The 25,957-nt window shown below is 46.2% G+C and overlaps 1 protein-coding gene across 4 annotated transcripts in view; it reads left to right on the top strand.

Annotated features, from left to right (window-relative positions):
• The window catches only part of DOCK5 (dedicator of cytokinesis 5), a 181,436-nt gene that overhangs the window by 59,578 nt on the left and 95,901 nt on the right, over positions 1-25,957 (top strand). For 3 of the 4 annotated variants that reach the window (XM_060250561.1, XM_060250563.1, XM_060250564.1), the window contains exons 6-14: positions 1,580-1,728; positions 7,416-7,551; positions 9,296-9,453; positions 10,571-10,652; positions 14,581-14,710; positions 16,440-16,512; positions 17,400-17,542; positions 20,217-20,342; positions 21,283-21,407. In XM_060250561.1, the coding sequence (XP_060106544.1) occupies positions 1,580-1,728; positions 7,416-7,551; positions 9,296-9,453; positions 10,571-10,652; positions 14,581-14,710; positions 16,440-16,512; positions 17,400-17,542; positions 20,217-20,342; positions 21,283-21,407 (1,122 nt within the window). Of the gene's footprint in view, positions 1-1,579; positions 1,729-7,415; positions 7,552-9,295; positions 9,454-10,570; positions 10,653-14,580; positions 14,711-16,439; positions 16,513-17,399; positions 17,543-20,216; positions 20,343-21,282; positions 21,408-25,957 lie in introns of those variants that run through there. The other variant, XM_060250562.1, reaches the window with a different exon arrangement.

Genomic DNA, 25,957 nt, shown 5'->3' with positions numbered 1-25,957 from the left:
ACTGTGATAGTGTGGTAGGTGGACTAACTTCCCAGACAGCTTATAATTATTTATTTATCTTTATTCACATATTTATACCCCTTTTCCCCACCCCAATAGGGACTTAATGGGGCTTACAACATTCTTCCTTCCTCCATTTTATCCCCATGACAGCAGTGCTCTGAGACAAGTTTAACAGCAATAGAATGATTGTCCAACATCACCCAGTGAGCTTCCACAGCGGAATGGGAATTCCAGCTTTGGTCTCTGAGGTCCTAATCCTGTGCTCTGATTATTACAACATGGCATCTCTGCTTTGCTGCAGCTGAACTGACAATGGGGAATACTGTGGCAAGTCATTAACCCTTCTTAAATCCAGCCAGTATAATTTGTGGGTTATCCTACAAATAATACAGTAGCTCTACTGGTTTTTTTTAAAACCCAACTTCTCAGCTAATGAAAGTCAATCCAAAGGAAGCATCAAAACACTTTTGCAAAAGATACTTATTGGCAAACCTTCAGTATGTGATGGAGTGATGGAGTGAAGCCACATGCCGAAAAGCCCCTGCAAGCACTCTCTTATATGCTGGGAATGTACTGCAGTACATTTTTAGTAGATCTGGCAAACATCAGGCCATAGATAATCTTTGATGGAGCTCCATTTTGGATAGTGTAAATAGACTCTCCCCTTCACATTTAGAATAGCATAAGCCATGTGACAGCATAAGCTCCTATGCTTTGCCCTATGCTTGCAGCCAGGGACCACAAATATGGGTGCCAAGATTACCAGCAGCAAGTAGAAAGTTAACTTTAACAGCTGGTGGAGAAAACAAGAGAAACAAGGAGTGCTTCTTTCAAAATGGTGGCAGTCTAAATCTTGTGATGGGGATTGAGCACCTCAAGTGGAGGTCAGGTTTACTGCAGATAAAAGATGCAGGACAGTCAGGTTGTTGTAATAGAGTATAGAATGTGGACTGATTGGCAGACAAGGGAAGGGGGTCCATAGCCCCTCTGGGTCCAAATACTCATATGCTCCTTTTCTCCATGGAGCTTCAGAATTGTATGTATCTCCTTTCTTATTATCTTACTCCCAACAACCTTGGGAGCAAGTTAGGCTAAGTGATAGGAGCTAAAGTGGCCTAAGGTTACCCATTGAAGTTAATGGCAGAGTAGGGATTTTGAATCCAGGGCTCCTCTGCCTGGATTCACAGTACTGTGCAGTACACCTTGCCAGTTCTCTGTATTGTATGTTTATTGTTTGCCAGTTCATTGTATGTACAAAAGTAAATGAGAAAGGCAGACTATAAATGAAGTATTCCTCCCCCCTCCTCCCGGGCAGGGTTCTCCATATATTTCCTCAAAAGGGCCAGATATTTGGGGACATGGAGAAGGATGGCAAATTGAAATATGTACAATGTATACCATTGGTTAGTGATTTTTCTAAGATTCGGGTTTGTTTGTTTTTTAAAGTGCTGCTGGTCTTTTGGGTTAGAGATCTGTGAGACCTGTAGAAGACTCTGGGATTTCTATGAGCACATTCTGGCTTTGATGTCTTCTGTTCATGTCTTCCCCCTCCCCCTTCCAATGCTACCTCTGTTAGGAGAACAAGAAGACACTCTTTCGCCAAGTGCAGCAGATGACCTATAGCTTGATTGAATGGAGGTCCCAGATACTTTCAGGAACCCTCCCCAAGGATGAGCTGGCAGAACTCAAGAAGAAGGTCACAGCTAAAATCGACTATGGCAATAGGTGAGTTACAAATTGGGAAGGCCTGCTAGGAATTGTGGGAGGAAGTAAACAAACTGGAAGTCTTATCTCAGTATCCCCCTCCTTCAAAAATCTCTCCCTTCAGGGTTCTACGTTTCCAGGGGCTTGACCAGGCTATCTGGTGCATTTGTCTGTCACCCTTTCTCCAAGAAGCTCAGGGAATGCATTTCTCAATTCCCTTCACATAAACTCTGTGAGTCTGAGACAGTGTGATTGGCCTAAGGACACCTGACAAGCTTGCATGCACAGTGCAGATTGGAACCCAGATTGCCCAGATCATAGTCTGACACTTTAAGTGCAACACAAAACTGATTTCTCCACCCTTTTGCCAAATTGCTTGGCTCAGATTCCATGCAGTAGCTGCCACAGTTGAGCATCATTAGCGGAGCAAGACTTAGGCAGAGTTGGTGGGTGCTGCCACAGAAATGCCCTACATACAGAGAGGGAGAAACAACTGCTAGGGAAGGGAGGTTGAAGAGCTCAAGGGGGCATGGACATTCAGGGCAGTGGCCCACCAAAAATTTCCCAGTGACTTTAATGGCCAGTCAGCCTCTGCTTTCCAGCATAGCACTCCATCTGGCTGTCTCTGGCCAGTTAGCTTGCAGAAACTGAAGTAACTAGAATTTGAGCATCAGGGCAGATTTTAAAAAAGCAAAGATGCCTGCAAAAGGTAGCTGCTTTCCCAAGCATCCTGCTTCTTGCTTGCCTCTATTTCTCAGTTGGCATGCAAGTGCTGAACTCAGCATCACAGATCTATCCAAAGCATGATGGAGGCAGAAACATTATTTAAAACTTGAATTTGGAAGCAGGGAAATCTGATTGTTAGAACACAAGATCCCTGCTGGATCAGACCTATGGTCCATCTAGTCCAGCCTTCTGTTTCACAGAGTGGCCAACCAGTTGCTCTAAAAGGGCCAGCAAACAGAGCATAGAGGCCCCTGATGTTGTTTCCAAACATGGGGGTTTCAGACGTTTGCTGCCACTTAATATAAAAGCTGCCTTCACTTACTATGGTTAGTAGCCATTGATGGACCTCTGCTCCATTAATCAGTCTGATCCCCTTTGAAAGGCATCTGTGCTCCTAGCCATAACTACCTTCACTAGCCGTGGATTCCACAGTTTAATTATTTGTTGAGTAAAGAATTATTTCCTTTTGTTGGGCCTGTACCTATTGCCCATCAAGAAGAGATAAGTGTGAGTGAAGGTGAACTGAATTCTCCTTTTTCCTTTCTACTTACTTGCTCACAGTTTCTCATGTGGTCTTCCTCATCCCTGGGGGAGGGGTACAACTCTGCCTGCCTATGCATACTTCCATATCCCTCCTGGTCCACAGTCAAGGCAGACTCCAAGTTTAAACAAATGGGTCTTCTACCATTACTAAAGAAGCCAAACGTTAAACTGTTCCATTGGTGCTATGCTCCAGGCAGTCATAGAAAGCTTTGGATGTTTCATGCTGCCCATGAGTGGCCTGTGTGGGTCTTTTATCATTTGCCTGTCAAATCTCTTTCAGGTCAGATAAGCTAATTAAAGGAGTTCTTGAATGTAGAAAGTGGTTTTTAACCTTCTGAGAGAAATGTGACAAATTGCGTAGCTGTGCAGAGAGAGTGTCAAGATTGTAACTGATGATGCCTTGTAATTAATTCTAGCGGTCCTGGAATTTAAGTCATTTTTCTCTTCTTCACTCTTTGAGAAATCTTCAACCTTGAAGCAGAATGAAGTGGTAAATTCTGAGATGGCAAAAGGGGCTGTACCTCTTCAGACTATAGTGATTTTTGTGGGTGGGGTTTTTTGATGTATTTTGAGCACTCTTCCATGTAAAGGCTCCTTGCAGATTAAAAAATAGCATATCAGGTAGAGTGGTTCTGGTCTAGTTCATTGTATGCTGTGCTAACTTCCCACTTACAGGGAATCATTAACAGAGGGAAATTTGGTATTTGGCCACTTTATTACCACCTTACTGTGCTGTAGACCAGGCATTAGGTACAGTAGCAAGGTTGTCAGGGACTGAGTTAATGCTTGCTATTGGCATAATAAATAAAAACTCCTTCCTCCCAACTGGAGATCAGTTTGGCAGACTCCCTTCAGTCTTGAACCGTTCTTATCCTATGATTCTTCACCCCTGCCTAGGGTGACCATAATGTCTGAAGGCCAGCCAGGGACACCTGGGGGGGGGGGGAAGGTAGGGGTGCGCGCGCCGCCGGAAACAGGAAGTGACGTCACTTCCGGTGACGTCACTTCCGGTGATGTCATGCCACCGCCGGAAGCAGGAAGTGACACCACTTCCTGTGACATCATTTCCCCGCGTCACCTGCCGGAAACGGGAAGTGACATCACTTCCTCTGACATCACTTCCCCCAAATGACATCATTTCCCCCAAATGCCACTGCCGGAAACAGGAAGTGACTTCACAGCACTTCCTGTGACGTCCCCAAAAATCCCCCAAATATCACCGCCGGAAACAATTTTGTTCTCAAATCCTGTATATACTTCATCAGTATATGGGATAAGGCACTTTCTCAACTGTGCTGCATAATGCAGCCTATTTATTTTGTCCTGTTTGCTCTGTTGGCTCTATCTGCGCCACCTTCATCACTTTCGGGGTGTGGATCCCCCAGTGGGGTGGTCTCCCGACTCCCTCTGCCGGCTGTTTCTGATAGCCCTGCGCCCCCTCTTTCATTTGATATGTGTCCCGTGCGGGTGCCACCCTCCCGCCGGGAGATGCCGCAAAATGAGCCCCCTTGAGGCTTATGGCGGCAGGGCTCGGGGGAAGCAAGCTAGACTGCTGTTCTTTTGAGGGGTTATAGAGTGTTTTGAGCCCGTCCCTGTGGCATCGGTCTCATCGTTGTGGGACCCAGGGGGCCGGCGCAGCGGCCCGCCGAAGCAGCCTGTCACTAATAACACAGGTCGAGAAAGGAAGGAAGGGAGGAGGGAGGGAAGGAAGGGAAGGGAGGGAAGGAAGGAAGGAAGGGAGGGAGGGAGGAGGGAGGGAAGAAAGGAAGGCCGCCCCCCGCCCCCCCGCTTTCGGCCCCCTTACCTGATTCCAGGGCGGCATCCAGCGGCGGCGGGGAGTCCTGCGGCGGCGGCCTCGCGGCGAGGGAGGGAGGGAGCTGCCGGCGCTGGCCTCTGGAGGCCTCCAGGGACCAGCGCCGGGCCTCTCCGCTACCGGCGCTGGCCTCTGGAGGCCTCCAGGGACCAGCGCCGGCTGCTCCGCGGCTTCCCCGCGGCCTCCGCTGGTCCCGGAAGGCCTTCCAGAGGCCGAGACTCTGGAGGGCCTCCAGGGACCAGCGGAGGCCGCGGGGAAGCCTTCGCTGGCCGGCGCTGGTCCCGGAAGGCCTTCCAGAGTCTCTGGAAGGCCTTCCGGGACCAGCGCCGGGTGCCCCGCAGCCTCCCCGCGGCCTCCGCTGGTCCCTGGAGGCCCTACAGAGACTCTGGAGGGCCTCCAGGGACCAGCGGAGGCCGCGGGGAAGCCTTCGCTGGCCGGCGCTGGTCCCGGAAGGCCTTCCAGAGGCTCTGGAAGGCCTTCCGGGACCAGCGCCGGGTGCCCCGCGGCCTCCACGCGGCCTCCGCTGGTCCCTGGAGGCCCTCCAGAGACTCTGGAGGGCCTCCAGGGACCAGCGGAGGCCGCGGGGAGGCCTTCGCTGGCCGGCGCTGGTCCCGGAAGGCCTTCCAGAGGCTCTGGAAGGCCTTCCGGGACCAGCGCCAGCCAGCGAAGGCTTCCCCGCGGCCTCCGCTGGTCCCTGGAGGCCCTCCAGAGACTCTGGAGGGCCTCCAGGGACCAGCGGAGGCCGCGGGGAAGCCTTCGCTGGCCGGCGCTGGTCCCGGAAGGCCTTCCAGAGGCTCTGGAAGGCCTTCCGGGACCAGCGCCGGGTGCCCCGCGGCCTCCCCGCGGCCTCCGCTGGTCCCTGGAGGCCCTCCAGAGACTCTGGAGGGCCTCCAGGGACCAGAGGAGGCCGCGGGGAGGCGTTCGCTGGCCGGCGCTGGTCCCGGAAGGCCTTCCAGAGGCTCTGGAAGGCCTTCCGGGACCAGCGCCGGGTGCCCCGCGGCCTCCACGCGGCCTCCGCTGGTCCCTGGAGGCCCTCCAGAGACTCTGGAGGGCCTCCAGGGACCAGCGGAGGCCGCGGGGAAGCCTTCGCTGGCCGGCGCTGGTCCCGGAAGGCCTTCCAGAGGCTCTGGAAGGCCTTCCGGGACCAGCGCCGGGTGCCCCGCGGCCTCCACGCGGCCTCCGCTGGTCCCTGGAGGCCCTCCAGAGACTCTGGAGGGCCTCCAGGGACCAGCGGAGGCCGCGGGGAGGCCTCCACCACTGCCGCCGGGCCCCGCGCGCGGGCGGGGAAGGCGGGGAGTGAGGGAGGGAGCGTCCCTGCGCGTGCGCAGGGACGCTCCCTCCCTCACTCCCCGCCTTCCCCGCCGGCGCCCGCGGCCCACCGGCTCCGGGGCTGCCTAAACTGGGACCTTTAATGGTCCCGGTATAGGCAGCCCGGGAGCCGGGATTGGGTGGCCAGAACCGGGAATGTCCCGGGAGACCGGGACGGTCTGGCCACCCTACCCCTGCCACTCTTATTGATTGCCCTGAATGAAGTGTAAAGAGGAAGCACATGGCTGTAAGCTCATCTGTGCTGCTTTTAATAATTGTGCCATGTACTTTAGTAAAAGTGCTTAGAAGTTAGCTTCTAGCCCTTGTGATGGAGAGTAGTTAAAAAACATGTGGGGTAAAAGGATGTGGGTCAAAACTAGGGTGGTAGTTTTGCAGCATTACAGTGTAAGGTCAGTTCAAGTGGTGGAGTGGAAAGAGTTGGAAATCCCCACTCAGACATGAAGCCCACTGCATGACCTTGGGCCTTGTCACTTTCTCTCAGCCAAATCCACCTCACAGGACTATTTTGAGAATAAAAACAGAGGAAGGGAAAGCTTAAATACTTCCTTGAGCTCCTTGGAGCAAGGGCAAGATAAAAATATATTGATAGCCCAGGAAAAGGAATACCCAGTAAACTGTGACTGAGATGTTATGACTTGAGAGTGTAAACAAAAGGCTTTTTCTCTCTTGTACAGGGGTTGTGTGTCACTAGTTCCCCATCCCCCTCCAGGAAAAAAAATGCCACTCTGAAAAGTCTCTTGACCCTCTGGAGACAGTTTTGAAGGCTCAGGGAGCTGTAGATAGGAAAAGGAGGAAATCAGCAAATCCTCTGCATGACCCTCCCATCATGTGGTAATAGGATCTTTGGATTCAAGCCATTGACTTGGTGTGGTTTATTTTTCCTGTTTCATAGTTGCTACCTTTTTCCTCCTGACCACTCACAAATATTTCATGAGTTCCAGTCTGCTGTTATATGATCCCAAAGAAAGGAACTGAGCTTGCAGATACAGGTTTGCCTGATCAGCACAATTAATTCCAGTTGCAGGAAGTGGATGGTTGCTGAGTCTGAACCTTTTTTTTGTAGAGTAGAATTCTACACCTTTTTTGAAAAATAAAAAAAACACGCAATTGTGTTTTCCCTCTCTGGAATGGCATTATGGTTACCAGTAAGATAAGCTCAGAGAGGAGAGAATCCTTAAGAAAACATGAATACCTAATTTTGAAAAGATTTGTCACCTGCCCCAGCTTTAATTTCCTTATGAGGTCCCATTTTTAATCCAGTCTGCTTATTCTCTTTATCATCTTGGGTGGTCACCAGGATCTTGGGACTGGACTTGGTCGTTCGAGATGACAATGGGAACATCCTGGATCCAGATGCTACCAGCACAATAGCACTCTTTAAAGTGCATGAGACAGCATCCAAAAGAGTCAATGAAAGGATTCAAGAGGAAAGGGTATGGATCTTGGGGGGGGGGGGGTGTGGAGTGCTACCTTGTCATTGGGAATCAGACAGCATAATGCACTAAGTAATTGTGATAAGCAAACAAAACTCAAAGGCGAGTTGGGTGTGACTGTTATGATCTGAATGAATAAACGTGATCTGAACTACCTTTGCAGCATTACAGTGTAAGGTCAGTTCACAATTACAATGCTTTTTATTACAACTGTTTGTTTAGCCAGAATGAAAACTGACTCTACCTTAAGGGTCAAACTTAATTATGATGTCAGGACTCAGAAAGCCATGGAAAAAACCCAAAACTCCTCTGCTTTGTTTTCCAGCATTCTTAGCCACCATGGGTGGACTTGATCTGCATTGGCACTGTGGCTCAGGAAGAGGGAAGAACTTAACCCCCCAGTGCCATCTTGTCCACTTTCTCTGTAGGTTGTCCCTGGAAGTTGTTATCAGACAACATGAACTTGTATCTCCCCCTGGCTGCATACCAAATATCTGCTGTATGGGGAGAGAGAGGGTGGTTAGAGGGGGCAGTATCAAGTAGCCGTAAAGCAGAGATCTGGAAATGAGATGGTCTGTTGGAGGATGGGGAAATGGCCTGTGGGTGAAGTGATTAGTCCTCCATATCATAGCCCTAGTTTCAATCTTCCCACAACCACCCGCAGCTGCTCTTTATACTGAAACATTTGAGTTTAGTTTGGCCCTGAGTGGAAAGGACTCGAAGGGGTCTATTTGTACAAAATCCGGCTTACTAGAGTTTGCAGTATGAAGTTAATTAACATTGAATGGTTGATAAGCAGAAGGTTACATGATCATCCTTTTGAAAAAGTAATTTAATGTAATATAAATGGTGTTTGTCTTCTGTTTCTAACAATAATAGAAGGTGATGGTGATGATATGCTCAAAACATTCCACTCCATTATGCTAGAAGTTCTTATCAGAAATAGTTATGCTTTATTTCTGGAGTTACATAAATATACCATAGCATGGTAATAGGCTTGCACCAGGCAGCCTCTCCTCTCTACCAACCCTGGGTAAAGTATATTGGCTCCCCACCCCCACATCAGTGTTGAGGACCCTGTCCTCTCTTCTATATGAGGCCAATATCCTCATCCTGAGATTTCTGGTGGAGTTAGTGGTTAGAATGAGGAACTGGGGCTTACCTGAAGCTACCTTTTAAGTATATGGTTGAGCTGAGATTTGAACTCAGATCTTGCTCTTAAACTTTCTGCTACACTGGCTGCTACTACCTTAGTTTTCATTCAGTGATTTTTAAAATATATATATACCTACAAGTCAGTCAAAAATAATTTGATTTCCATCATCTCTTGCTGCAAAGGTTGCTGCTTCTACCACAACCCAGTGAAGTAGGTTAGCCTAGAGAGTGATTGCCCCAAAGTCACCCAGTGAACCTTCATGGATGAATGTGGATTTGAACCCAGGTCTCTTTAGTCCTAGTCAAACATACCATCTCACTACACTGGCTAACGTTTTGTTGAGTAAATCACAAGCTTCGAGGCTTAGTTGATTCAGTCTAAAAATGCGAGGGGAGAGGTGGTTCATGATAGCTACCCCTTCCTCTGGAATAGCGCCCTTGACATCTATCGGCCTCCCAGTTTTAGCCTTGCATTCATTCAAACTAAAATGCTCTGAATGGATTGTTGTCTTTTTGAGGCCTGTGTTCTTCCTAATGGTTTGCTTGTGTGTGTGCGTGTTGGTCTTCTTTCGTTATGTCTTCTCAACAGTCTCTTCAGCAAGATTTAGGCCTACGGGGACAGTCAATCTTCAACAGCACCCACACCTACAGCCTATATGTTAACGTCAAGAATTTTGTCTGCAACATTGGTGAGGATGCGGAACTACTCATGAGCCTATATGATCCTGACCAGTCCTTATTCATTAGGTGCGTAAGTGTTAAAAGTATATAAGGGACAAAAAAGAGATATCCCTTTCAGTCTGTAACACCTTAGCTGATGCCTCTGTTTTGCCTTTGGCACACAGTTTCAGGTTGGGTAGCCATGTTAGTCTGTAGTAGCAGAACAAGATTTGTCTCCAGTAGCACCTTAGAAACCAATAGAGCTCACAAACTGAGCTTAAGCTCACAAAAATTTATCATCTGGGAAGTGTTGCTGGTCTTTAAAGTCCTACTGTACTGGAATTTTGTTCTTTTGGCACACAGTATCCCCCAGGCAACTCCCAGACATCTAAATAATAAATATACAAGAAAAAATAAAGATAAAATGCCCGTTTAACTGTTGGGGGAGACAGTAATACTTGAAAAAAGTAATGCACCTTAAGGTAAGTCAAAAGCTCAATCACACACATTCATTTGAGCAGCTTTCTTGAAAGAATCAAATATGCGTCTTGAAGGGAGAGTATAACATAACCTTGGTGATTTCAGCAAAAAGGTTTTAGTCACATGTTACTACCCTCTGAACGTTTGGTGGTGGCAGTACACAAAACAGGTCCTCCCCAGATGACCTCAGTGTTCAGGTTGATTGGAGAAAGTGGTCCTGCAAGTATTCTGCTCTAAACCACTGAGGAGAGGTCAAAACCAGCAGTCTGAACACAAATGGCACCTCCCCTTCAGTTATATGCAGATCTAATTTGTGCCAGAGAAGCCTGCATGAGAACTTCCCAGTGAATTGTGCTCAAGTTTCTATCTCCTACTTTTCTGCCTCTGATGTTGGCCCAAATCTGCCACCTGAGGTGGAAGCCTTTGCCTGGCCCACAGCACTGCTGTTTTTAAGGCAGCCTTGAAACCTGAGCATTGCAGTGCTTCCTGGTTTTCGTTGTATGAAATATTACCAAAAGCACCTGAAGTTTTCTTTCACAGTCTTTCTTGGAGCATTGTTCCACTGGGCAAATAACTAGTTAGCTGCCAAAGGCTTCTTTTTTGTGCACACTTACTTGAGAGTAAGTCAATGGTATGTCTGAATAAACCATATGTAGGATTGGGCAGAGTAGGTGATAACAGAGGACACAAAAAGCTGAAATGTGCTGGTGTTTGTTTCTCATAGTGAAAACTACCTGGTTCGTTGGGGGAGCACTGGAATGCCCAAGGAAATTGAGAAGCTGAACAATCTCCAGGCTGTCTTCACAGTAAGTCCTTCTCTGAAATTCCATCCCTCCTTCAGCCAGTAGGTGTTCTGATTGTTCCTAATGATTGTTTTATTGCTTCTGTTGCTAATAGCATGCATGATCTTCCTGCAGGGACCCAAAGGTCTATTTGACTGGTCGTTACACCACGTAGTCCACACAATGGTTTGGCAAGATGTCATGGACATGTCATTTGGCAAAGTAAAAAGGTCACTTTGACATGCAGTCACTTACTTAATTGTGGCCTGCTGGCCAAGATGTTCAGGCAGCCTGGTGTACAGTTATCTGGTCTGTAGTTACCTTACCTAAGAAGAAAAAGGAGATTGTAAAGCTGACCTAAACATGAGCCCTTTAAAAAGGAAGTGGCTACTTAGAGGGGGAAAAAGCTTCCTAATTTGTTGCTCTTTAAATCCCAAATAGTCCTGCATCTTCTGCCTGAAAAAGCATTGGATTATGTTTCAGGATTCTGAGCTCTGTGTCTTTGGGCTGGACTACCTCGAAGCAGCACACTGAGAGTTCTCAACTGGGGTACTGAAGATGAAAATTTTCAAGGTTCACTTAGCCACTGAAACCTTTGATTGATTTCAAAAAGAATTTACCTGTGGCAAGTGTGCACTCCTCAGAGTCTCACTTAAACTGTGTACCATTAGCACACCAATGCAAAGCCTGCCTGGCCAGTGGATCTCTGGCATACTAAAATTGCACATGAAGTAATTCTGAGGATGTAAAAGATCATGTGAGTGAGATCTTCGTAGATTTACCTTCCATGGTCACATTTAAATCAGGCCTCTGGGTAAATTAAGTTGATCTAAATGTGTTTGAAGTCTTCATCAGTTTCATTTTCAACACACTGGGTGAGGACTCTTAGTTGTTAATTTGGCAGAGTGCACTGCACCTAGAAACCTGAAATGGAGTTTACAGAAGCTTACTTAGTCATGGTAAAATGCAAGTTCAGGCAAAACACATACAGGTCTTTTTAAACAACAGTTTCTTGATTGTGGAAATTTCATCCCTAACAGCTGGCAACCTGTTTTGTAAGTGCATACTATCTTTGCATTCCACCTTTCTTTTTTCAAAAGAAAAACTGATGAGGACAAGCAGTTTTTTAAAAAATTATTTAGTGTACAGTTGTACACTAAGATTTAATCTGTACTCAAAGTCAACTGACATGTTTTTGTTTAGGACCTAGCTCCACATCACAAATTGTCTATGAGAAGCCATGTTAACATTTTCCTTTCAATGTGATGTTGTAATCCTCCATGTTCTTCTGTATTCTAAGGCTGCATGGCATTACTGAAGAGAGTTATGTAATAACACCTTTCCCATGTGAACCCTGCCGAGTAATTGAGATCATTACAAGGGTTGCTTCTCCAGGATCCCCCACTTTTGGAAATAAGGCACTCATCTACTGAAAAAAAGAGCCTGGTTTATAGCTGTGCCCATTAGTGAAACACTCTCAAGAGATGTTCTGCTGACACCCACATTTTTATCATCTTTTAGCCACTGGGCAAAATCTCTCCTGTTCATGCATTTGATAGTTGATTTTCCTTTTCCCTCTTGTGTAGTTCTAACTGTAGCTTCAATTTTATTTTGCGTTCCACTTCAATATTTAGTTATGATGCCATCTCTCATGGTGATGTGAACAGCTGCTGCCTGTTCTTGGGCTTTTTCCTATACTCACCCCAACATTGTGGAAAGACCTTGGTGACCACAAGCATATCCAACCTGGCTGCTTTTAGAAAAGCCGGCAAGGCAGTACTTTTAAGAAGGACTCTTGGTTAGTGGGGGAAAGGGTGGAGGAGTGGCTTAGTGACAGAGCATCTGCATGGCTTGCAGAAGGCCCCAGTTTCAGTCCCCAGCATCTCTAGTTAAAAGGTAGTAAGTGATGTGAAAAACCTCTATGGCAGATCCTGGAGAGCAACAAAATTCACTGCCACAGGAGGTGGTGGCGGCCACAAGTATAGCCACCTTCAAGAAGGGTTTAGATAAAAATATGGAGCACAGGTCCATCAGTGGCTATTAGCCACAGTGTATGTGTGTATATAAATTTTTTTGCCACTGTGTGACACAGAGTGTTGGACTTGATGGGCCATTGGCCTGATCCAACATGGCTTCTCTTATGTTCTCTTATGTTCTTACCATTTTGAGTAGACAGTGCTGAACTTAATGGACCAATGGTCTGTTTCATTATAAGGCGGTTTCCTGTATAATGGTGGTCAGAGTCGTTGCTGGTTATCTATTGGTGACATGGACTGCATATTTTTATGTTTCTTTTAATTGATGTTTGTACAAGCCATCATGGGTGGCCATTGATGGCAAAGGAAGAATTTTTTTTTTTTCTAAATATGTTAAAATGTACTATGGGCTTTAAAAAAATGATTGTTTTAATCATTGTTTTATTGTTGCAAAAAATCTGTCTTCAGTGTTTGTCAGACAAACAGGTCTCATTTTAATCTGTATAACATATACCTGTAAGGGCTTTGCTCAAGGAAAGCTGGGAAACTGGAGTTTTTATGAGAGCACTGATCACTCAGTGAGAAGTCTTTGATCCTTTATACCAGTCTACTGGTATAAACAAACCAGTTTACAGATGCACTGCAAAGCATCATGGCCATACATGGGCCTTTATGATAACCCTTACGTTAGACAGCTACATTCTCCTGAAGTTTTTCCAAAATTTACTTCTGAATAATAATTGAAAATTTCAATTTCTTGATTCCTTGGAGAGTCTGGTTAAGCAGCTGGAAGATTTTGTGCATGCTGTTTTAAAAGCAACAAATTGTTCACTCTCTTGTACCCTCAGGGTTGAAGCTGAAAATAACTCCTCAGCTTCCCTCTGTGTGGCATGTTTGCACTGGATGCAAGGATGACGCAGTCATTAAACAGCATTTAGAGATGGGGTTGTTAATTATTCACACTCATTTCCTGGCTAGTTGCTGGAAAGTTTTGCAGGAAAAGGAGACTATAAAAGGTTGTGATGTGCTGCAGCCAGGCACCTTGGTCTGGTCTTCTGCTTGGATTGGTCCCTAATGTATAATCTTTTTTTCCTCATTACTTTCAGAGGGAGAGGGGGGGAAGTGAAATGTTATTCACTAGGGTGTAAACACAAAATCCTTAAAACCTCATTATTGTGTGTAGTATAGCCAGGAGATTGTCTGGCTGCCCTACTAGGGCCTTTTAGTAGGGGCTGAAAGAAGTCTAGGGCTGCCAAGCTCCCACCAGGGGTGGAGAAGCCGCTGCCCGGGAGGGCCCCAACCCACTGGCAGGGAGCAGGCCGCTGGGGGATCCCTGCCCCCAAAGAACCCCATCGATGCATGTTGTCCCTGGTTTGATGACACCACCCAGAAGTGTCATCATCGTGTGGGGATGCTCTGGGACTTGTGCAAGTCCTAGAGCATTTCCCTTGTGACACAAAGAACAAGTCCCCTGCAGCAGTGGTGGAGGGACTTGGCTGTGACTGCCCCAAGATCACCCATCTGGCTTCATGTGCAGGAGTGCAGAATTGAACCCAGGTCTCCAGATTAGAGACTGCCATTCTTAACCACTACACCATACTGGTTCTTTGCTTTTTAAAAATCTTGATAGCATAACAACTTCATAATGTTGTGATAGTTATGGGAAGATATTCACAATTCTGTGCTTTGCATGCAGGGAATCCCAGTTTCAATACCAGGCCTCTCCAGCTGAAAAAGGACCTTGCCTTATTGCTACCAAAACAGTGTGAGAGTGATAAATTAATTGGATAGCTTGAAACATGGGAGAGTTGCTGTCAGTCAGAATAGAACTTGGCAAATACTGGACCAATGGCCCAACTGAAATAGCTCCATATGTTCAAAAGCTGCCAGACCATAGTCACTGGTGAGTCAAGGTCTGTTTTACAAATCTGAATGATGTGATTTGACTTCTATGCTGGATCTTATTGTTTTTCTAGGACCTCAGCAGTTCTGACTTGATCTGGCCTAGAATCAGCCTGGTGTGTCAGATTGTGAGAGTGGGCCATATGGAGCTTAAAGAAGGCAAGAAGCATACTTGTGGACTCCGGAGACCTTTTGGAGTGGCAGGTAAGAGGACCACTAATGTGTAATGGAGTCCCTTGTAGTCTGAATTATATAGCATAATGTTTCTCTCTTCACTCAACATTTATTGCTCATAATGCTATAAATCTGAGTCAGCTCCTTCCCCTTCCCCCCATGTGGGGAAGCAGGCCAGAGATGGAACATTGTATTCTGCTGGTGGCTGGGTTTGGATGCCTCTTCCCAAAGAAGAGTTCTGGGTAACTTGATAGCTGGCCTCTACTGATTTGATTGTTAGTGGATCCAATACCAGGTTCGTTGCTTTGCTTTCTCTGCATACAGTCTCAGCGGTGCTAATTCCATATCTGTAAAAGGAAGGTGACAGTGCAGAGTGACTTGAGGGAAGAGGCTGACTTAATTATTTTGGCTACTCCTCACCATTTGGGCTTTTGATCTGAAACCTACAGAACCAAGACCTGTGGGGCTTGCAGGATGATGTGGCTTTCCTGCTGTGTCAAAGCAGACTTTCATGTCCCTTTCAGGAGGCCCTTTTCCCCACTACAATAGTGAAACTGTCAAAAAGTGTAATAAAAACTAGCTAGTGAATGGTAAAAATGGGAGTCTTGTGCCAACTTAAAGACTAACAAGCATAAGCATTCATGAACTATAGCCCACTTTATCAGATGGGAGACCTTACTTGGCAAAATTACAAGGTTATAAAGATTAAATGTTGCAAACTGCAGTGTCAGACTACAAAATGGAGGAAGTACAGTATATTATTTCCAATAACAGTGATCTATGATGATGTAATTTCCTCTGAAATGGTTAAGGAACCTGTACTGTTTGTCTGAGGGAGATTATATCATGCATTCCAATTCAGAAGCTTCATGTTGGAGTCTTCCCTTTGAAGGGCTTTTCTTTTTTTGCTGGTGAATGCTGATGTTTTAATCAACACCAGTGTGTCATTCAATATGTAAAGCTGTCTTATAGGGAGTCAGACCACTGGCCTCTCCAGGTTAGTATTGTCTACTCTAACTGACAGTGGCTCTCCAGAATCACTGGTAAAGGTGCTTCGCATCACTGTCTACCTGATCTTTCTAAAACTGGAGATGCTGGGGACTGGATCTTCTGCATGCAAAGCAGATGCTTTTCCATGGAGCCATACCCCCTCCTGGAAGATTGCCACTCACAGCTCCCAGTTCAGACCCATTCTCAGTGAGCTACAGTCAGTCCTGGACAACTACACTTCTCTCTCACATTTGGAACTAATGATCCAAATGCAGACTACCTCCACACATTATGGCCTGCTGTGTGTTTTAAAAATCTCCTTGTACAGCAGTCCTAAGCAGGCAACAAAACTGAAGGACCATTATCCAACGATCCATGGACAGAATGGAGAGCTTTCTCTGTGTTCCTCTTCTTTCCTGTAGCCTCTTCTGGTCCTTGGAGAGATCATTCTCAGGGCCCTGTATCTGTGCAGGGGAGTAGTTATGAGGCGGGGGGGAAACCAATATTTAGGGGATGGAATTGCTCCTGGTCCTCCTTTCTACAAGAACACCTCCTCTAAGTGGAAGGCAGAAAAATTTTGTGTGCCTTCTATGCACAAATGGTTGTATACAACAAGCTGATAGCTCTTGGTTCAGGACACCAGGCACAGCTAGTAGATTTAACATTCATAATTCAAGTTGCTTGGATTCTTCTCCAGTTTTGGCTTGGTAGGCTAACTATTCTATTGGTCCCTATCTCTATGATTGGCTAAAACCTGTCTACTCCCTAGTAATGGACATAACAGACATCATCCATGGGAAGGTAGACGATGAAGAAAAGCAACACTTCATTCCCTTTCAGCAGTAAGTATCTTACGTTCTAGCAACTTTGGCTCCTTGGTATTGGGTATGGAGTCTTGGCAAGGTCTGTGTAACTTTTCTGGGGAAAAAACCAAGGAAAAGCAGGTTTATAACTGCAAAGGTAGGCTTGAATTTGTGGGTGCTGGTGTCATTTCTGAAAATGGAAAGGAAAGTGGTATATAGCTCTGCTTCCATAGTGAACAGAAGTAGAATAAACAATGCAAAATGATCAGATCTGTGCAAATTTAAAAACATAAGGGAAGTCCTGCTAAATCAAATTCATCATCCACCAGCATTCTGGCCTATGTTTAGCCTGACAGTTGAGAAAATATTGATTTTTTTGGGGGGGGGTGGTCAGCAGTTGTTCAGGAACAGGGATTGGGATTGAGAAAATTGCCACCCTCCCTTAAGAAAATTTAAGGGGATTTAAGTTTTTGGAATGTGGCTGGGTACAGTGTTTCCCACAGTGGCTGGGTACGGTGTTTTTTCCACAGTGGCTAGCCAAATGCTTCTAGGAGGTCCAGAAGCAAGGCCTGAAGACAAATGACCTCCCCAACAACTGGTATTCAGAGGTATCTTCTATCTGAACTATTGTTTTCCTGATCCTTCAAATTTCTTCATATTCTACATGCTCTATTCCTGGCACTTAAGAGACTCTTTATCAAATTAAGAATCAGCTTCCTGCTCTCAGTCATTACGGGTGCATGGAAAGCCTTGGAACCCTCACTTATTACCATAATTCAGAGCCAGGCAAGTGCCTTCCAGCCTCCTCTTTATACCAAGTTAGGCTTTGTGTGGGGATGGGTACACCAGGCCTTATTTTCGATTCTGAAATTGGACTTGAAGATACTGACTGATTAGAAGTTCACTTCTGTTTCTCCGGTTGGCAGGATTGCCATGGAAACGTACATCAGACAGAGGCAGTTGATCATGGCACCCTTAATAACATCTCACGTGATTGGAGAGAATGAGCCCCTGACATCGGTTTTCAACAAAGTCATTGCTGCAAAGGAAGTGAATCACAAAGGGCAAGGTACACACATCAGAGGAGGACTGTTAAAATCTTCCAGAGTGGGAGGGGACATTGACAGAGGGAGGGGTGAGAGAGTCCATCTGTTAGCAAGCAAATTAATTGCTTAGGATGGTTGAATGATCAAAATGGTTGGACTGTGTCATATGCTTTAGACCATATAAAAAATCTTTTGGCTGGATGCTACTGTGGTGGAGACAAATGCATATCTTGCTTATTTGCCTCAGTTTACTGCTGTGGATAACACAGGTGGGAAACTCCCTTTTATGTTGGTTGGCATTTAGAGCTCTTTGGATAGAATGTGTATCTAATAAATGGGAGAGGCTGCAGCTCTGAGTGACAGAGCACCTGTGTGACCTGCAGAAAGTCCTGGGTTCAATCCCTGATATCTCCTAAAAAAGTATCTCAGATCACAGGTGTTTTGAAATAACCTGTCTTTGTGTGGAGACTCAGGGTAGATGATGCTGAGTTAGATGGACCAATGGCAGTGTCATATATTCATAGGTCCATATGATAATGGAATTTTAAGGGCATTTTGAAAGTAAAGTCATAAGCTAGAGGAGGAGAGTAGCAATGGGTTTTTCTTTTTAAGCAAGTGTTGTCAGGTACTTTTTGCAGATGGGGCAGTATCAAGTGAGTCCCACCACATCAAACCAAGAGGCCTAATCATGACTTGGGTGTAATGGCAACCTACTAGTTAGTAGCAAACAAGAGACTCCAAAAGCTAATCTCACAGGGCAGTAAATCAAGTGTAACTTCCCAAGAATTAAGGCTTGTCAGACTCTTCTGGAGGCATGGCCAGACTTTTTAGGCTTGCTTTTAATTTGACATATTTTGTCAATTTTTAAATCCCACTCCCTCTCTAAGGAATGTAAAATGTCACCCATTGACACTTCCCTCCCTTTAATTTTTAAAGAAGTGATGTGAGGCAAAGTGAAGTTGAGCATTAATGACTGGCCACAGAGTTACCCAGTAAGCTTCAAGACAGAGTAAGGACTTGAACCTGAAATTGGTTGAAGGTAGGGCCAACCTGAACAATTCAGTAGCCCATTTGAGAAAACAATGCTTTTGGGGCCACATTTGTGAAGTAATATGAGGCATGTATTGCTCACATTTTAATCCCTCCCTTCCTCTAAAAAGCTCGGAGTGGCATACATGACCCTCCTTTCCTGTATTTTATCCTTGCAACAAACCTGTGAGGTAATTTGTTTGAGAGAAGTTTCTGTCCTCACGTCACCCAAGGAGCTTCATGGCAGTGTGGGGATCTGAACCTGGATTTACTTTGTCTTAGTCCAATGCTAATTGCTAGACCACATGGGATTCTCACCCATTTCACTGCTGTGCTTCTGCACAAAGTGGTGAGAAGTTGCCCATTGCTTTGTCAAGAATCATTTTCTATTTTATTTCAAAGCAGTGACTCATTGTCAAAAATCAAACCATTATTTCAAAAGCATTCCATTCACATTAGTTTGAAAACTGAGCATTTTGGAGCAGGCGACCACTTTGGCAGCGGTGAAGGTCAAAGGTGTGATTTGCTGGAACTTAAAATTCAAGTGAGGGTGGCCATGCCTGTGCTCTGTTGGGTTTTGAACTCTGATATGAGAGATTCATTATTTATTTTTTTTAGTGCTGATGCAATGCCTTGCAAAGGGAAGTTTACAGAAGCTTAAGCCAAAATCCTACTCCCTTTCTCAGATCAAAAGAACACTGTGTCATTTAAGCTGATTCCCTTCCGTGTTAACATACTTCCAGAAACCCACATGTTGATCCTAAAACATTAGTCTGCATAGTTCCTCTTTTGTTGGCAACTTCTTCAAATTCTCATTGAAACCACTGGCTGAGTTAGTCAGCAGCTGATGTGAGAGATGAAGAACAAAGCCTGATGTGAATGTAACTTTTTTTTTGGAGGAGGGAGGTTGAGTGGGGTAATATCTATTCTTTATATTTGTTGCTGCCTGAGAAAGAATCAGGTCATTGGTCCATCTTGGCTTCTCTGACTGGTGGAGACCATTCAGGGTGTGAAGTAGAGAAAGAGTGTTTTCCTACATTTATTACTTTAGATCTTTTAACTGGAAATAACAGTGGGTTGAATTCTGAACCTTCTGTGTCGCAAACAGGGTCCCAGCAAAGAAGAGTCTTTCCCAAAATCTGGGTCCCTGGTAAGGGATTGATACTAGAGCCTTTGGCATGTGAAGCATGTGCTGTACCTGTACAGCATGGCCCCTTCTTACTTCACATTAAGTACAAAGGATAGGCCAAATAGTACTGTTTCTTAAAACAGCATCAGTTCCTGGAAAGCAAGTTAGTTCTGATTGAGCTTCTGTTCTTTTATATGTATTGTGTAAATGTAAAGTTATCAAACAAAAACATAAGGTTTGGGGGGTATATTTTTGGGGGGAGTGTCTGTATCTAGAAGTCATGTTGACCTCTGGTGACTGACCCCTACTTGGGGCTACAGGATATTCAGAGAGGTTCCTCTCAACTGGATATTTCAAGGAAGTCTCCCATTCAACAACTAACCAAGTTGACCCTGCTTAGCTTCCAAGATCTGATGAGCTCCGGCTTGCCTGGGTTATCCAGTTCAATGCCAGAGGGAAAGAGTTTGGTATAGTTAACATCTTCTTCAATAGCATTAATGTCACATTCTCTCTCTCTTTTTTCTTTTGTTCTCCTTCAGGCCTCTGGGTTTCACTAAAGCTGCTTCCTGGTGATTTAGCTCAGGTTCAAAAGGACTTTTCACATCTTGTTGACAGATCTACAGCTGTGGCCCGTAAAATGGGATTCCCCGAGATTATTCTTCCTGGTGTGTACTTCACTGTAAATAGGAACAAATCTTACTGTTTGTCTGGTTTCTTTGTGCTATATTTTTATTCCGTCCTTTCCTGTTTGTCTGGTTTCTTTGTGCTGCATTTTTATTCCTTCCTTCCTTCTGAGATCTTAGGTCAGTGTACAGTTTTTCTCCCTGATTTATCTTCACAACCTCCCTGGAAGGTAGGAAACTGAAATATGGCAATTAGTCTGAAATCAGCCAGTAACCTTTGTGGCTGAGCTGATTTGAACCCAGGCTTCTCTATTGATGGCTGGGCAATGGAAAAAAGGAATATAAGGATAGTTTTCACAGTGCAGGGAATAGTCTAAAGCAGGGGTTCTCAGTCTTTACAGGCCTGGACCCACTGAGCTGCAAGCAAGTGATAGGAAGTCAGTGCCTCATGACAGGATGGCAGTTATGACTGTGGGCAGCAGACTGGGAGAACAAAGGACAGGACATACAAGTTGAGTAATAGAAGATGAAGCATAGTGAGGAACAAGCCAAAGGTTAGAGTGGTGGAGGAAGCCTCTCCATCTTGCAGTGGCTTTGTTTTCTGCTCCTTTCAGCATGTATGCATAGAGAGATATGAGGCATTACACCCTTGCTCTTTGTGCAAGTGTGCTAACAGCAAGTTTTGCCGTAAGGTAGTAAACAAATGGCAACTCTGTAAGGGTTCATGCCTGCCAAAAGGCACTCTGACTCACTTCCTGACTTGCTTGAAGACCACTGCTGTAAAGCACCATGGATGAGCATCCACAAATCCATCAGCCAGCTTGCAGAGCCCAAGTACCTTGTTCCTTTGGTAAGGAGGATGTGTAGCATCCTCCTTGCCAAAGGAACAAGGTACTTGGGAACTAATATTAAATAGTGCTGGTTTTGTGCTGCATTCCAACTGTCTCACTTGGACAGAGAATCATCATCTGCATTGTTTCAGGTGATGTTCGAAATGACATCTATGTCACCATGGTCCATGGAGAATTCGACAAAGGAAAGAAGAAGACTCCCAAGAATGTAGAGGTTACCATGTCTGTCCATGATGAAGATGGCAATCTTGTAGAGGTAGGGAAGGTACTTGGGGACACATGTGTGAAAGAAATTTTGAAGCATGTATGTGAGAGGCCACCTTAGCAGCCCAAATGAAGTTATCTGGTAGTAATTACTGCTGATGTTTTTGCCAGTGAGCAGAGTAAAGTAAAAGTAAGTAAAAGAAGATATTTTTTCAAGGAGTGAATACTAGCTAACAGCATTTGCTATATGAGATGGGAAGATAGCTGCTAGTTAAAAAGCATAGGACAGATTCATGGAGGCAAGGCCTATCAACAGCTGTCGCTAAAAGTAACTCTGAGTCCAGAGGAAGTGTACCTTTGAGTATGAGATGCTAGGTGCAGGCAATGCATGCCCATTCACCTTCATACCCTTGTCTGTAAGCTTTGCAGAGGAATCTGGAAGAGTGTTGGAGAACTGAATGTTGACAAGGATGGCTTTTCAACCTCATCCAGCAAGGAAGGGTCTTATGCTTAAGCACATATTTTCCAACTCTTTATTTTTTGGGGGGTAATTTAGAATGAAATGATGAATATGAATACTACTGCACTGCAGCTGAGGATGGAGTAGGGGAGGATAGCACAGTTCCCAAGTTTCCACGATAGCTGAGTTTATTTAATTTTGAACTGGAGTTATCATTAATTTTCATGATTGAAAGGCAGCCAACAAAACCTCCAGTGCTGATGTGAGCCCATCTTATACCCATCAGACTCTCCCTCTTAAGGCTGGGGACAATCCATACTGTGTCCAGCCAGTTGGCTTGTTATTCTTGAAAGATTTCCATTAGCTGAGCCAGCATTGGTTGCAGTGATGAGTTTTAAGATTGCATTCTTGATTATTAAAATGGTAGTCAGTGCGCTAGCCTCAGCAAGTGAATCATGTAGAATTTGTATTTTTGCATTATGTGCTTTGGAGACTCTTAGTAATCCTAAAATGATTTAGCCCTTGACTCATGATAGTGAAACATTGCTGTCACATGCTGAATATGGTCTTTTATTTGATCTTCTTCGTGGTCTCTGTGCAGTTCCACACATGGGTTTTCCCGCTGGAACGAACCCGACCTCGGAGAATTCAAAGCTAGCCTTAAGCGTTATTTTTGGCGCGCACTTCCTCCCGCCCTGGGGAGCAGGCATCCACTGCGCATGCCTGGAGCGGGGGGAAGGCGCTCCACCCACCAGTTTCTTTCCGACCGCCGCCCAGGATAGTCCTTCCTCGTTGCGTCTCCTCTCAACTAGCCTCCTCAACCGTTTTTTTTTCACTACCGCTAACGTTCTTTCTTCACTTTTTGCTCCGCTTCACTTCTGTCTGGTATAGTATATAAAAAAAAAATCTTTATATATCCTTATTTCCTCCCTTTTCCTTTTCCCCCCCCTTCCCCCCGGGCGTATGGAAGGAAAAGAAGTTAAAATCACTTTTAAAAAGTGCATCCGCTGTGGGACTAAGATTCCCTCCTCACGCGTTGTGCTTGATTTGCCTGGGTGAAACCCACAGAACTGACGCTTGTGCTCACTGTGCCCAGTTCGGCAAACAAGCTAGAAAGAACCGCGCCGCTAGATTGAACAGTAACCTACTGACGAAATCTCTGCTTCCGGCTATGTCTCAATCTTCTGACCCTCAGAAGTCCCCACCTTCCCTCACACCTCAGAGGGTCGGTACGGCCCAGGCAGCTTCTGTGGCTCTGACTCCCAGGAAGCTTAAGCCCTCAAAGCACCCGAAGAAGCACCACGATTCCAAGAAAAAACATGGTGCATCGACGGGAAAGGAGAAATCTTCTTCGCCACACCAGACGGCTTCGGATGCGAAAGCCGCCATAGTGGTCTCTTCGCTCCGAGTGCTCACGGCTCCAACGCCGCCTCCAGTCCTGACTCCGGCAGATGCCATCGAATCCGAGGTCATCCGGATTGGCTCTCGCTCGCCTTCGATACAGGAATTCCTGCCGGAGGAGCTTTTGGCGAAGGAACCAACGCAGCCATCCTCACAGCTTCTACAACAACAGCAACAGCTAATGCAACAACAACAACAGCAACAGCTACTGCAACAACAGCAACTGCAAAAGCAGCTCAACCTTGATTCCTTCCGGGACGTGTCTGCCCCTCGTACCTATAAGGATGCTATGGTGTCTCCCCTCCGCTTCGACTCCCCACGCCATCGAGACCACGCACCCGATAGGCGTCACGGAAGATCACTCTCTAGGGACAGACATCTTGCGTCCCCTATCAACAAAGATAGACTGAAGTACCGGTACCACACATCCCCATACAGGGAGAAGAGCACACGATACCGTGAGCGATCCTTCAGTAGAGACGAAGGGAGTCGGTACCATAGCAGATCACGATCTCCATCCCGATGCTCCTACCCGCGCTATACACCGTCAAGATCCCCTTCTGTAGAATCTTACCGCACCCGTAAGCCTCGTGACCCACGGTACCAGGATGTGGGACACCGGGAACGGTACCACGACCGGTATCAACGACATGACTCGACTAGATACTATCAACAGGATCTAGCACGGTACCAACAGCAGAAGGACTTGGGCCGCTACCAGCCACAGGATTCAGCACGGTACCAACAACAGCAAGAGTCAGCATGGTACCAACAACACCAAAGTCCAGCACGGTACCAACAACAGCAAAGTCCACCACGGTACCAACACCACCTGTCATCTCGTCACTCTGAACAGGCAGTATCCCCTCGCCATCGGGTCCCTGTCTCTCCTACGCCGTCAACGTCCAAGCAAACCGGCCAGCCAACCAAACTGCCCTTGCCACCAGATCCACAGGACCCACGGGATGAAGACGACTCGGACCTTGAGGCTTCAGACTCTTCACAGTCCTTGTCTCAACCAGGTTCACCAGCTTCCGACATAGTCAAGCCTGCAGATCTCTCTCCCTCTGAAGGGGCGAAGTCCTACCTAGACCTCATAACCGACATGGCCACAGCTTTGAACATCAAGTTGACCACTGACCTTCCTAAAGTTACCGACGTCGTCCACGACTTGATCAATGCAGACTTACCTGCTACCTCCTCATTGCCTATGCTTCCGGTTCATCTGGAGGCACTGAAGGAGGCTTGGGATAAGCCAGCCTCTATACCACCAACGTCTAAACGTGTTGAGTCACTGTACAAAATACACGCTCCAGAGTCGAAATTTTTATTTAGTCATCCAGCACCTAACTCTATGATTGTGCATTCGTCGTCAAAAACTAAGCAAACACGCCACCCTGTACCACCAGAGAAAGAGGGGCGTAAATTGGATACACTAGGGAGAAAGCTCTATTCAATCTCCACGGCATCAGCAAAGATTAATAACTACATGGCTCACTTTGCGGCATATGCACACAATATTGCAGCACAACTCACCACTCTAGTGCCATCGCTACCTGAAACATCACAACGACAGGCCACCAAACTGCTAAGAGAGCTCAATCGTCTTAGCAAGCAACAAATTAACACTGTTCGCCACTCAGTCGGATGTACATCCAGATCGATGGCAACTGCAATAGCTCTCAGGAGACACGCCTGGCTTCGCTCGTCCTCCTTACAACAGGACATTAAATACAAAATAGAAGATCTCCCATTTGATGGGCAGGGCCTATTTAATGCCACCACGGATGACATCCTTACCACCGTGGATGACAGTAGGAAAAGAGCGAAGCGACTGGGGGTAACCCAACAGCAACCTCAAGGCAACAGGCAGAGACCTTGGAGAACCCCCTTTTACAAGCGCACTAGATCTCCAAAGCAATCTGATTACTGGAAAAGGAGGGCACCCCCTGCAAAGCAGCCCTTCCAGCAACGCCAAAGACCGCAACCTTCTAAAAAGACCACTCCCCCAAACAAGCAGTCTCTTTGACTTCACCCCCTCCACTCCCAGACTCCTTCCCTTCCTACCGACGTGGCAGTCCATAACAACGGACTCTTGGGTACTGCAAATTGTAAAGAAGGGTTACTTCATAGAGTTCACTTCACAACCAAAGAACTCGCACTTCCTTGTAACCCCCCCCCCTCACAGGCTCTACAAGACGAAATCGACATCCTTCTGGCCAAACAGGCCATAGAGCCAATCCCCCCCCAATACCATCGCACGGGATTTTACTCCAGGTACTTTCTGGTACCGAAGAGGGACGGGGGCCAGCGCCCAATCCTGGACTTACGCAGACTGAACAAATACATACGTCCCACAAAATTCCACATGATTACCCTACAGTCCACACTGCCACTCATTCCCAAGGATGCATGGATGGCCCTGATAGACCTGCAGGACGCGTACTTCCACATTACCATCAACAGCTGCCACAGAAGATTCCTGAGGTTCGCCATAGGGAATGCCCACTACCAATTCCGGGCACTTCCTTTCGGTCTTTCAACCGCCCCAAGGGTCTTCACAAAATGTATGGCAGTAGTAGCAGCGTTCCTCCGCCAGCGGGGCATAGCCCTTTACCCCTATATAGACGATTGGTTGATGGTGGGGATCTCGGAAGAGCAGCTCAGGGAGCACATTCAAATAACCCTTCACCTCCTCACTACTCTAGGGTTGCAGGTCAACCAGCAAAAGTCACAACTCT

The sequence above is a fragment of the Heteronotia binoei genome, chromosome 12, assembly GCF_032191835.1.
Source record: "Heteronotia binoei isolate CCM8104 ecotype False Entrance Well chromosome 12, APGP_CSIRO_Hbin_v1, whole genome shotgun sequence".
Classification (NCBI taxonomy): Eukaryota; Metazoa; Chordata; class Lepidosauria; order Squamata; family Gekkonidae; genus Heteronotia; species Heteronotia binoei.
The sequence above is the reverse complement of the archived record's forward strand: the minus strand, read 5'-3'. Positions and strand labels throughout refer to the sequence as shown.